Source organism: Acanthochromis polyacanthus, chromosome 19 (genome assembly GCF_021347895.1).
Source record: "Acanthochromis polyacanthus isolate Apoly-LR-REF ecotype Palm Island chromosome 19, KAUST_Apoly_ChrSc, whole genome shotgun sequence".
NCBI lineage: Eukaryota > Metazoa > Chordata > Actinopteri > Pomacentridae > Acanthochromis > Acanthochromis polyacanthus.
In genome coordinates, this window is record NC_067131.1 from 9,975,979 (window position 1) to 9,987,164 (window position 11,186).

At 42.3% G+C, this 11,186-nt stretch overlaps 2 protein-coding genes across 2 annotated transcripts; both read left to right on the forward strand.

Moving 5' to 3' along the window:
* Positions 1–6,821: 6,821 nt before the first annotated feature.
* On the forward strand, positions 6,822–8,620 carry crygmxl2 (crystallin, gamma MX, like 2). Its single transcript, XM_051939892.1, has 3 exons — positions 6,822–6,867; positions 7,343–7,585; positions 8,084–8,620. Exons 1-3 carry the CDS (start codon positions 6,859–6,861, stop codon positions 8,357–8,359), a joined length of 528 nt encoding a protein of 175 aa, XP_051795852.1. The 5' UTR covers positions 6,822–6,858; the 3' UTR covers positions 8,360–8,620.
* A 161-nt stretch (positions 8,621–8,781) lies between these two features.
* crygmx (crystallin, gamma MX) lies at positions 8,782–10,726 on the forward strand. The gene is made up of 3 exons (XM_051939891.1): positions 8,782–8,876; positions 9,574–9,816; positions 10,098–10,726. Exons 1-3 carry the CDS (start codon positions 8,868–8,870, stop codon positions 10,371–10,373), a joined length of 528 nt encoding a protein of 175 aa, XP_051795851.1. The 5' UTR covers positions 8,782–8,867; the 3' UTR covers positions 10,374–10,726.
* The last annotated feature ends 460 nt before the right edge of the window (positions 10,727–11,186 follow it).

Genomic DNA, 11,186 nt, shown 5'->3' on the forward strand with positions numbered 1-11,186 from the left:
TCCTTCAACACAAAACAACTGCGCACGAATCTTAATAACACGCTTGATTCCATCTCGCATACCTGAGCTTTATGTTCGTGCAATAATTCCCAGTAGAAATGGAGGCCAGCGCTTTGCCACTGAGATAAGCCTGTTCTGTGGAATTCATAAATCTCAGATGTGTAGCTTCCAATACTAACAAGAAAATGGACAACTCAATTTAGATTCTTACTCCAGTGTCCCGCGTGCACCGAAAAAATCCTTTAAAGACTCTGTGTCCGGATGCCATATGGAGAACAATGTGCACATACAGGCTTAAGGGTGTACTTTTAAATGATCACCCGTCGCAGCACACAAGGCACAGACCACCGCCACCTCTTCAACATGGCTAAAATGAACAGTGTAAATGGGGTAGAGCACAAAGGCCCGGGCTGTGCCAGACCTATGGGAGAACTGCCATCTCTGCAGTCCTGCAGTTTGTGCACTGATCCTTCAGTCAGCGTCCACATCTGCGTTCAAAACACACCTGGCTTGAAACTGCTACAAAGCTAACTGTTCATTGTCTGTCTGAGACTTTGTTTGACCATGCTTGTGTGTGTGTATGTGTCTAAGTTTGTTTAAACTAACATTGTGAAACAACTCTGCAATGTGTGTGTGTGTGTGTTGTGTGTGTGTGTGTGTGTGTGTGTGTGTGTGTTGTGTGTGTGTGTGTGTGTGTGTGTGTGTGCAGCCAGTGTTGTGCGTGTTTGCTTCTACAACAAGTGGCAAGCAGCATGTGTGCTGGGAACACGGGTCATCTCAGCCTGTTAGTTGATTTTTTAAACTTCTCCCTTGGTAAAGCTATGTCGGACCACTGATAGGCGTCAGTACAGACGGGGAGCTTGTGGCATCCGACAAACACGGAGCTGCACCACGTGAATCCGTGCCATCACCTAACCCGTGTCTATATACATGCGTGTTCAAGCTCACCTACAAATGTATCATGCAAGCAAGTAACACACATACAAGCAGCTCAGAGATATGGCTATGGTATAAGAACTTAAAACAGCCACCCTGCAGACAGACCATGCTTTGGCTTCTAGTGCTCCTCTAGTGCTTGCAGCCGGCTGGCAAATTAACTGGGACGTCTGCTCAAACTGGCCAACTGTGAAGACAAAATGAGTGAATTGAAATGTACTGGTGGAACAGAATGAACAACTTTATGCCTGTATGTAGTTTTAACAGTTAAAAGCTACGAAACAAGTGGAAATTTCCTTAAAATCTGAGCAAAAGGTTTAAAAATGCAGGAATTTCACATAATAATTTTTGTCCTGCATGCGGGAACAACAAATGCACTTAAATTAAAATCTCCTTGAAAACATTTGAGGCAAGTTAAACAATAAACAAAACATGGAGGATCAACAAAAACATTCAATGTTCACCCGCAATCGCAATATATTTCTGGCATTAATTTGAAAGATCTAAATTTGAACCTGTAAACATAAACTCTTGTATCATTGCAAGGTTACATTTTTCATAATTTGGTATTAAAACTGATTGGTGTCACTATTTAGACCATTTCTGATTTCTAACTGATGCTGAAATAATCAAAATAAAGGTTCAATTTTCTTTAATAAGATTTTTTTTCAAAATAAAGCTGCCTCTTTAAATACAAGAATATTTCAATGAATTTTCCAGCTTATCTTATCAATTTACTTCATAATAAGATATAATTAATTCACATAAATTCCACAGCTTTCATTTTATATTCAACCCTTCAAAAAGGCTGCTCTTATAGGACTAAGTCTAGATTACATTACATTAAAATAGAAATTAGAATCAACACTTTTTTCACTTTCCTCTTGATTGTTAGACTGACAATATCTCTTCATCACATGAACTGAATCTCTTTAGATTTTAAGAACCTAAATGCTTCTCGTTGCCGAGCTGCAGCAGTGACATTACAATGTTCAAAATATAAAAGTGTTAATAACTACAATAAGTTTGTTTAACTGAGTCTATGGAAAGTGATCTAAGACTTATATTATTTTAAACTGTGTGCCTTAGCAGACGAGTGTGTCGGACAAAAAAAACGCATCCTCTGTTGTGTATTATTAATGTGATGCATACAAAAGCCTCTGAAAAAATCAAAGGTGTTGAACACCACAAGACAAAATTTGGAATAAAAAATTCAGTGTTATTTGTTCATCATAATCCTGGCAATATTTAGAACTTTTTGTCATTTTACATGTCACTTGAATAGATTCAATTCCACATATTCAACATATTGGACATGCTTTTTAAAACATTTATATTTTAGGTAACTTCTTGACACATATTTCTCTGCAAGTATACAGATTGTTAAGGGGATTTGTTAGATAATGTGCTTAATGTTTCAATATGTGAGAAGTTGAAGCTATTAAGATAAGTAATTTATGCAAGAAAAGTGCGATGTATGAAAGTCAAAAAAGTAATTCCATTCTGGAGTAAAAAAAGAAAAGAAAATTCAGTCCAGTAAATGTTGACATATGGCAGCCAGAGCCAATATAAGCCGAACATCATTTAGGTCAGCCTAAGGTCACTGGCCTTTGAGCAACTGGATTCCTAACACACGAGGATATTAATGTAGTCTTATCTACCGCGCTTAATTTAACTATAATAATGAGGGTTTTTTTTGTAAATCATATGCGTGTGTTTCGTGTGCCATGGCCATGATAGAGCCAGCAGAGGTGGGATTTGAGAGGCACCTCAAAAGCTATGATTATCCGAGTGTCTCTGCCAATAATGTTACCTGCTGGGACAGCAGCACTGCTCCTCTAAATAAATTGCAAGTGGCCTTGGGCAATAAGAGGAACCGCTCCTTTGATCTGCCTGACTGCCAACGAGGAAAATGTGCAGGCAGTCAATCAAGCTCTTAAGGCTTTGCAAACAATGGAGCCGACCCCGGTTTATTATTTATTTTTTAAATTGATGTATTTCATTATTCACAAGGTGTCTACTTGGTGGGGTGGGGGGGGTGGGGGGGAGCAACATGATCAATAATTGATATGCGGTGTGAAAAAGCTGATTTGCTGCCTCTCCTCTGGTGCACTTGTCACTAGCTGTTGTCAGAACACATTTGCTTGATGACAAATTTGAAGAAGTGAACACAGCATCACATCTTATTACAAATTTAGTGAGTGGTGAAAGGCAGGGGCCCCTTCTCGCCGAGGCTCTGTTTGTTCAGGGGCGCTCTGGAGGAATGACTACCAAGGCGCCGAGGTGAGTTACAGTCTTGTAAGCAGAGAGATGAGAGGGGGTTGAACTTTTTTGTCATGTGTCAGTAAACAGCGTGACTTGTTTGAAAGGCCACCTGGATTACAGGGTGGAAAAAAAGTTGCTCTTTAAACCTTTAAAGCTTGGGGTACGGGGAGACACGCCACGTCAAACAGAGCGCGGAAGATGAGGAGTGAGAGCAGCTAAAAGCCATCACTCCCCCGGTGTGTCTGCTGAGAGACGAAGGAGTTGTCCTGCTTCTTCTTTTTTTTTTTTTTTTTTTTTTTTTTACAGAGTTTGGGTCATGCTGCATGGTGGAGCATCTCAAATTGATTCAGGCAAATAAAGGAAGATGCTCGGTGGTTTGAAAAGTGCAGGTTTTCTGGATATATGAAGAAAATCCTTCTTGCTCAAGAATTTGGTGGTTGCAAGACAAGTTCAAATTTAGACATGCTATTGAAACTTTAAATTTAGGAGAAAATTTTGTAGAACTTTGTCGTAAAGTGTGGGATCTCTAGTTATAAGAGCAACTTTTTTGTATAAAGTCTAAAATAATATAGCCGCATATATACAGTAGTTCTTTAAGGATTTTTTTCACTCTCACAGTTGGACCTTATTGATCACCTGCAGGTCCACCAGACTCAAACTGAGAGAAAATCTCTGCGGTGATTTCATTGCTAAGAGTAGTTCTTAATTAGCATAAATGTTTTTAATTACATGTACGGAGTGGAGATTTACGGCAAACTTTAAAACTAAATCCTGATGGGGGAACAGTTCAACGCGCACACACAAAAAAATCTCAGAGAAAGGAAAACAAACATATCAACAATTCACATAATTGACAGCTGCATCCATTTGCTCGGTCCAAGCCCCCCTTCCTCCCTCCTCCCTCCTGCTTTTTCCACTCTGTTCTTCCAACACCATTTCCTCTTTTAATTATCCCCCAGCAAAAAGATGGAGCACATCAGACGCATCGCGGTAAATCCTGGCCCTGGCACGGGCTCACAGTGGCTCCTGCGTCTGGCAATCCCGATAGAGCCTGTGCGCTGGCAGTGACAAGAGAGGGAGGATGCCTGGAGATTTTCTGACAGAAAGAATGGAGAGGATGATCTCTCAGCAAAAGAGAGGTCCTCATTCTACTCCCGGCGTGGGAGGCTTTTTGGCAAGCACTTTCCCATCATACCACATTTTCAGCACCAGATTAGCCAGTTCTCAGGAGCAAAACTCACATAGACCCCTTGTTTACACCTCAGTACCATAGTGTTTTTGTAATGACTGTTCTGCAAAAGAGCACTTTGGAGGCTCTGCAAGCACGGCTGCTCTCCTATCTCTCCCTACAAACATTTTAGGGGTGAGACTTACTGTATATAGCGGGGTCACAGAGACCCCGGTTCGGATTAAGGGAATATGATTTGTTTTATATTGAAAGAAGTCTCCGCTGGCCCTGCAATATGTTTTACTGAGTGAATTGCACATTCACATTCTAATTAGGTATCAGCCACACGAATGGATTTTTCTTTTGGAAGCTGGAGAGATGAAAAAGGTTGCAAGTTAACTAGTGCTGGGGTTGCTATCTGTCAAAGTTTCTCCTCTCTCTGTGGGGTGCACATCAATCACAGAGGTCCCCAAATGACAGTCATTCTGCAGGCTAATAGTGTCGTCATCTCCCACGCGATTACACAGATTGCACAATGAGATCCTCGGACACAATGGAGCTGCGAATCTAGCCCCCCACTCTGTTCCCTTCTCCTTTCCTTTTCTTCCATCATTCTGAGATGAAGGGTGGAATGCTCCACAGTGGGTAGCTTTCTTCTCCTCCGGGGGGAACTGAGAAAGCAGGCAAGGGCCTCTGTGATGTTAGTTTCCCTTCAGGGTGGGGAGGAGATGTCTTGTAGCACAGCTAAAGATGATCATTTGAGATCCTGTGAAACAAGGTTCCCCTCTGGAAGCCACAGAGACATGGAGAGAGCCAAGGTCCCGGCTAATGAGTTAGGGTTAGCTGATGTTCCTCAGTGATGACAATGAGAACAAAGACGATGACGACAGTGGCAATCAGCTCTTTTCTTTCTTGGTTTAGACGTTGTATTGTGCCTCAGCTACACGCTTCTCTCAATGCAAATGTCAAAGGTCAGAGCAGCTGCCGGGGAGCAGATAGAGTCCAGCTCAGACACCTCAGCACAAAAAAAAATGCTTGCAACTGTATTCCAGTGTCAGAGCTTAAACAGAACTTCTCTGTCACTCTGCTTCCCAAGTTCAAAGATTTCACATCTAATAAGCAAGATGAAAGAAATTATTAATCAGTGAACATGAGGGAAACCTAAACATTTGTTTCTTATATATTCTGATAAAAACCTTTCCTCCCGGAGTAAATATTTGCTCCAGAAACTCACAAAACAAAACTACATCCCATCTGATAATCTGCAGCAATTACACTGCACAGCGTGATGAAAGGATATCAACGGTCTACTTGTGTCATAGAAAAAGAGTGGCGCTTCAAACATGAAACCTATTGAAGCCTACGAGAGTTTCAAGTCGATCAAATGATCAAAGGAGCGATAGCTTATCAACGCCGTTTCTTAGCACTGAAACAGTGTCATATGGCTTTGGATGTTACTACCAGGGTAGCAGTGTTTTTGCCCAGGAACAAAATGGCTATTGTGCTTTCTGAAAACATTAGCCTTTTTACACAGTTGAAGCGGCAAAAAGCACACAAAGTGGAGAGAGGGCAAAAAGCTCTTTATCCCGATGAAAGGCTAAAGGATGGGACTGACCTTTCTGGCATCAGCTGGGCTTTGGGAACACAATACATGGCGGCAACTCTTTCTGGCCTTTTCCCCTTCAGCTCTGGGCTATGCTTACAAGCCAAAGACTCAAGTCCAAACATCTATCATTTTATACAAAGACTCAAACACACAGATGCCCCAAAACCCCTCCTTTTACATCACACAAACATACACACATACAGACTGAGCAGTTCTGTCTGTACATGTGCAAACAGACCAGTCCCGTCTGGCATCACAGTACAACTGCAGGCTATGGAAGCAGAAAGAGACAACAGATCACTGTAGATTATATCAACACAAAAGCTCAACTTAGTCCACAGTATCAACTCAATTCTCCTTTAACACTATAATTATTAAACTGTGGCCACTTGGAGAGACTCACCTAAATCAGGACTGAAAGTGGAGCTACTGTGTTATGATTTTTTTTAAGCCAATCAAGACGTAAAGTTAAAATCACAAGCTGGTCAAGTACTAGTTTGAGTGAGTGCCCCTCAAAAGTGGCCTAAGCCAATGTACACTTTAACCCGCTTTGTTGTTGGGGGGCCACATACCAAAAAGGGCCTTTTGTTTTGTTTCAAAAGGGCTGCATGCATCACAAGGTCATGGCGGAACAAGGGTCATGCAAACACAGAATAGCACTTGTGTGGCGTTCATTTTTTTAGGAGGGCGGTGTCAATTCTATAGGTAAACTCTAGCAGACAGGAGATAAGTTCCACACGGGCTGTCGGACAAAAGGGCATCTGAAAAGGTAAAGAGTAGTAGTTCCTGATGTGTCAGAGGCCTCATTATTGGTGGGAGAGTATAAAAGGACCTGCAAGGGTGTCTCGGGCAATAGTGCGCAAACATCCACAGGCCTACAACCATGGGAAAGGTATGAACTCACATGCAGAAAGGCATCAGCTTTAGGCAGGAAAATGGTACAGTTTGAGAACATCGGTCATATATTGAAACAAGGAAAACAAATGCAGAAAAGGAGGGGGAAAGGGCAGCAAAAGTGCTAATTTGAGTGCAAATAGGAATTATAGACTGGATTGCTAAGTCTTATCTGTGATTCCTCACCCTTTTGATGCACAACATCGGTCAAGAGATCCCTATTTTCCATTGAATATGGGTTACTTCTGACCCATGTTGTGCATCAAAGGGTTAAATTTGGGAAGTCAACTGTGGATCCAGACTGGATAATCATGAATTTAACATACAGCACTGAAGATTGTTGTAAAGTCAAACAACCCATGAAAAGTAATTGAGTTTGTTCAAGGGAGAGCAGTGTCCCCTACAGTCTACTCACGAGCATGACAACTATATAGACAAACTTTATTGATACATGCTTCTCTCTCCTCCCCAAGATCATTTTCTACGAGGGCCGCAACTACCAGGGCCGCCACTGGGAGTGCAGCAGCGACTGCATGGACACCTTCAGGCACTTCAACTGCTGCAACTCCATCCGTGTCAGCGGCGGTCACTGGGTGGCCTACGAGAAGCCCAACTACATGGGTTACCAGTACATCCTGGGCCCCGGCGAGTACCCCGAGTACAACACCTGGATGGGCTTCAACAACTGCATCCGCTCCTGCCAGATGTTCCCTCCTGTAAGTCAATCAAACAGACAGATAGGATCGGTGGTGCCTCCCCCACCACCAGCTACCCCCCCACCCACCCCCACCTTGTACATCAAATGCCTCTTTAGAAATGAGTGTCAATCATTAGCTTTTTGATGTCATTTACAGATACTCGCGCAGGTCATAACATAAAAGTCTCTGCTGCAAGGCCCACAAGGAGACCCAGTCAAGCCTTTAAAAAGAATATGATAAACCCCCCATAAGACTTGGTGCCTTCACTCTAATTCTGTTAGTCACATTGAGTGTTTCTGGCAGTTTAGGCAGGGGAAAAAAAATCTAATTCAGTCATGCTCCAAAAGAGTTGTTGCTCATTCTCATTTGTAGTTACTTAAAGAAACCAAGTAGCGCAAGTACTCACTTGAATTCAAAAATTGGCTTGGTGTAGAAAAGCTCTACCGAAGTGCTCTCTGGGGTTTGAATCTACCAAGGCAGCATAATAATTAAGTTCTCATTTTTTTCCACACACAGTATAGAGGATCCTACAGGATGAGGCTCTACAACAGGCCTGACCTGATGGGACACACTATGGAGTTCATGGACGACTGCCCCAACGTGTACGAGCGCTTCCGCTACCGTGACATCTACTCCGCCAACGTCATGGAGGGTTACTGGATCTTCTACGAGCATCCCAACTACAGGGGACGCCAGTACTTCCTGCGTCCTGGAGAGTACAGGGCCTGTGGTGACTGGGGCTGCCACAACCCCATGGTGGGCTCTTTCAGGAGGATGAGGACTCAGATGTAAAGTCTATCTATGCGCAACTTAACATTAAACATGTAATTTTAAAATAATAATACACTTGGTGAGCTTATTTGAATCATGCAACATACAAACATGTCGTATAATAATGCTCCTTGTTATGTGTCCAACTCAGAAAAGCTGCTTGATGAACCATGTCGCTGTTAAACGCCTATAGAAACAAACCAAATCTGTTCTGCTCACTGCTCTGTTCATCTACACAGTCTGCATGTAAGGTTTCCGGCATTCACGCCAAATAAAGGCACATGTTGCAACTCTTATTGTAAGGCTTTGAGAAAATGCACTTGTACAGTATTTTTCATAGACAGACAGACAGAGCTTTGACAGAGACAAAGCAGCTGCTGCAGCTATAGTGCTCTGCAGTCTATAGAGCACACTGTGCTGACACGGCAAAGCTTTGTTTCACGTTTGCAAAGCACTGATCCCAGCAGGGTCTATAAAGAGGTCTGATACAGCCCAGTATCTGGTCTGGTCTGAACTTAACACAGTTACAATGGGCAAGGTAAGCATGAAATTTAATATCTATGCAGCAACAACAAGGAAAATATTTCATGTGTGGTACACTAGTTTTCGTTTTAAGTAAAATAACTAAAAACGCAGTGGAATTGATTTTAAACACAAAATGCTATGAACCTTAACTGATAATGGAACCATTTCTGAGTGTACTAGACAGTAGTTCTAAATGATTTTTTACCATGTTGCATGACACATAAAAGAATGTACATTTGTAATGAATCAAATTAAACAACATGCAAAATAAAAGCTGCAAAATAAGGAATACTCATGCCTTTCTTTTCTGTTAAACTGTAATTATTTGAATGAGCTGGTTTGCTGTGAAAATAGGGCAGGAACTTTTGAGAAAGTTTTGTAGACTTCTTTCTCTTTATTAAAATATACCACACGCTATACTGTATTTTATTTAACTTTGCTTCTGGCGCATCATTTGGGACATTTTTTTCATTCTCCCTTCAGCTCATCTTTTCTAAACTTCTTCACTTACAAATATTCTATTCAAGAACTTATGTTAGATAAAACTAACTTGCATACCTGGCTCAGAATACCAAATGGTGTGGTTATGGAAACTATGCAAAGCTCAAGCTGTTATTGTTTAAGGATAAGTCCAAGTACCAAGTCATATGTATGTGTTTTAGTTTGTCTTTGTGGTTGTACTGTAACGTCCAACCATCTGTCACGTGCAGATTATCTTCTATGAAGACAGGAACTTCCAGGGGCGTCACTACGAGTGCAGTAGCGACTGCCCTGAGATGCAAAACCACTTCAGCCGCTGTAACTCGATAAAAGTTGAGAGCGGCTGCTGGGTGGCCTATGAGAAGCCCAATTATGGCGGCTACCAGTACATGCTGCACAAGGGAGAGTACCCCGACTACCAACGCTGGGCAGGCTTCAATGACTGCATCCGCTCCTGCCGTATGGTGCCACCTGTGAGTTTCAACTCATGCCCTACCCTGTTTATAGCAATGTTCCCACTAGAAGGTTTTTCTGTAAAAGTGCCAGTTTAGGATCATTTAGTTCTCAAGCCTAGTCCTGCTGCTGAGACCACTCAGTGCCAGTAGCTGCGGTTATATAACACATTTCTCTTTTTTTTTTCTTAAACTATAGACCAGGTCATTGGATCAGGATGATTTATTCTACTTAACTGCTGTTGTAGAAAAGTTAAACAAATGTTTACCGTAAATGCTGCTATTATTATATTCTTCCCCAGTATAATGGGAACTACAGGATGAAGATCTTCGAGCGGTCTGACTTCGGGGGTCAGAATATGGAGCTAATGGATGACTGCCCAGATCTGCACGAGCGTTTCCACACCCGTGACATCTCCTCTGTCAATGTCATGGAGGGCTACTGGATGCTGCATGAACACCCCAATTACAGGGGACGCCAGTACTTCTTGCGCCCTGGAGAATACAGGAGGCACAGCGAGTGGGGAAGCACCAGCCCCACCATCGGCTCTCTGAGACGTGTCACCGAGGTCAACTGATTGCCAGTTTGTTTTAACCTTATCGAGCCCCACTGTTTAAGATTCCTACCCTTTTGTTCCCCCCAATGCCAGCAGACTGTTTTCGTGTGGTCTCAACACTGTGGTGTCCAAACCTTAACCTCATACATTTTAATGAAGAGGGTTGTGGTGTGTCTCATGCTGGGTTCTGGTTTTGTTGGGTTGCTTTGCATTTGCTGGGGAAAATTATCACCCAACTCAGTGCTCAGGCAACGCTCACAATAAATAGTGATGATCTTTTTTTTGCTTTGGTTGTTCCATCGCAAAATGGTTTGCCTTGCCGGTCCCCAACCTCCTGTCCTACTGGAATCACAATAAATTAAAACTTGATGAAAGTCAACTAAAGGGAGCCTTTGTTAATTTTCTATTGACTACTACAGCTGTCACTATCAAAAGATCAGGGGGATAGGGCTTGTCATAAATCTGAGAGATATTTTTCTTTTTAATATGGTGATTGAACTTTAGTTTCATCAGGCCACAGAGTTAGTAGTGTAACCACTGAGGTCCTCGCAAAGACCAAGAGTTTCCAGTTTTTCGTGATATCGTCGCTCCACATACACAAAGAAATATTATCAAGGAAAGAGAAGCTTATTCTTTGAAGTTCACTATTAAAGACCAAAAAAGGGTATCTGAGGATGGGCATGTTGGAGTCTTTATGAGATCACATGGTACAGAGTAAGCGCTTTGGGTCCATGAAAGATGCCCATATTAGATCCACATCACAAGGCCAGTGCCAACTCAAAGAGTTGGAGTCAAAGTGGCCTGGTATTAGCCCCGAGCATCAAGCTCTCTCAG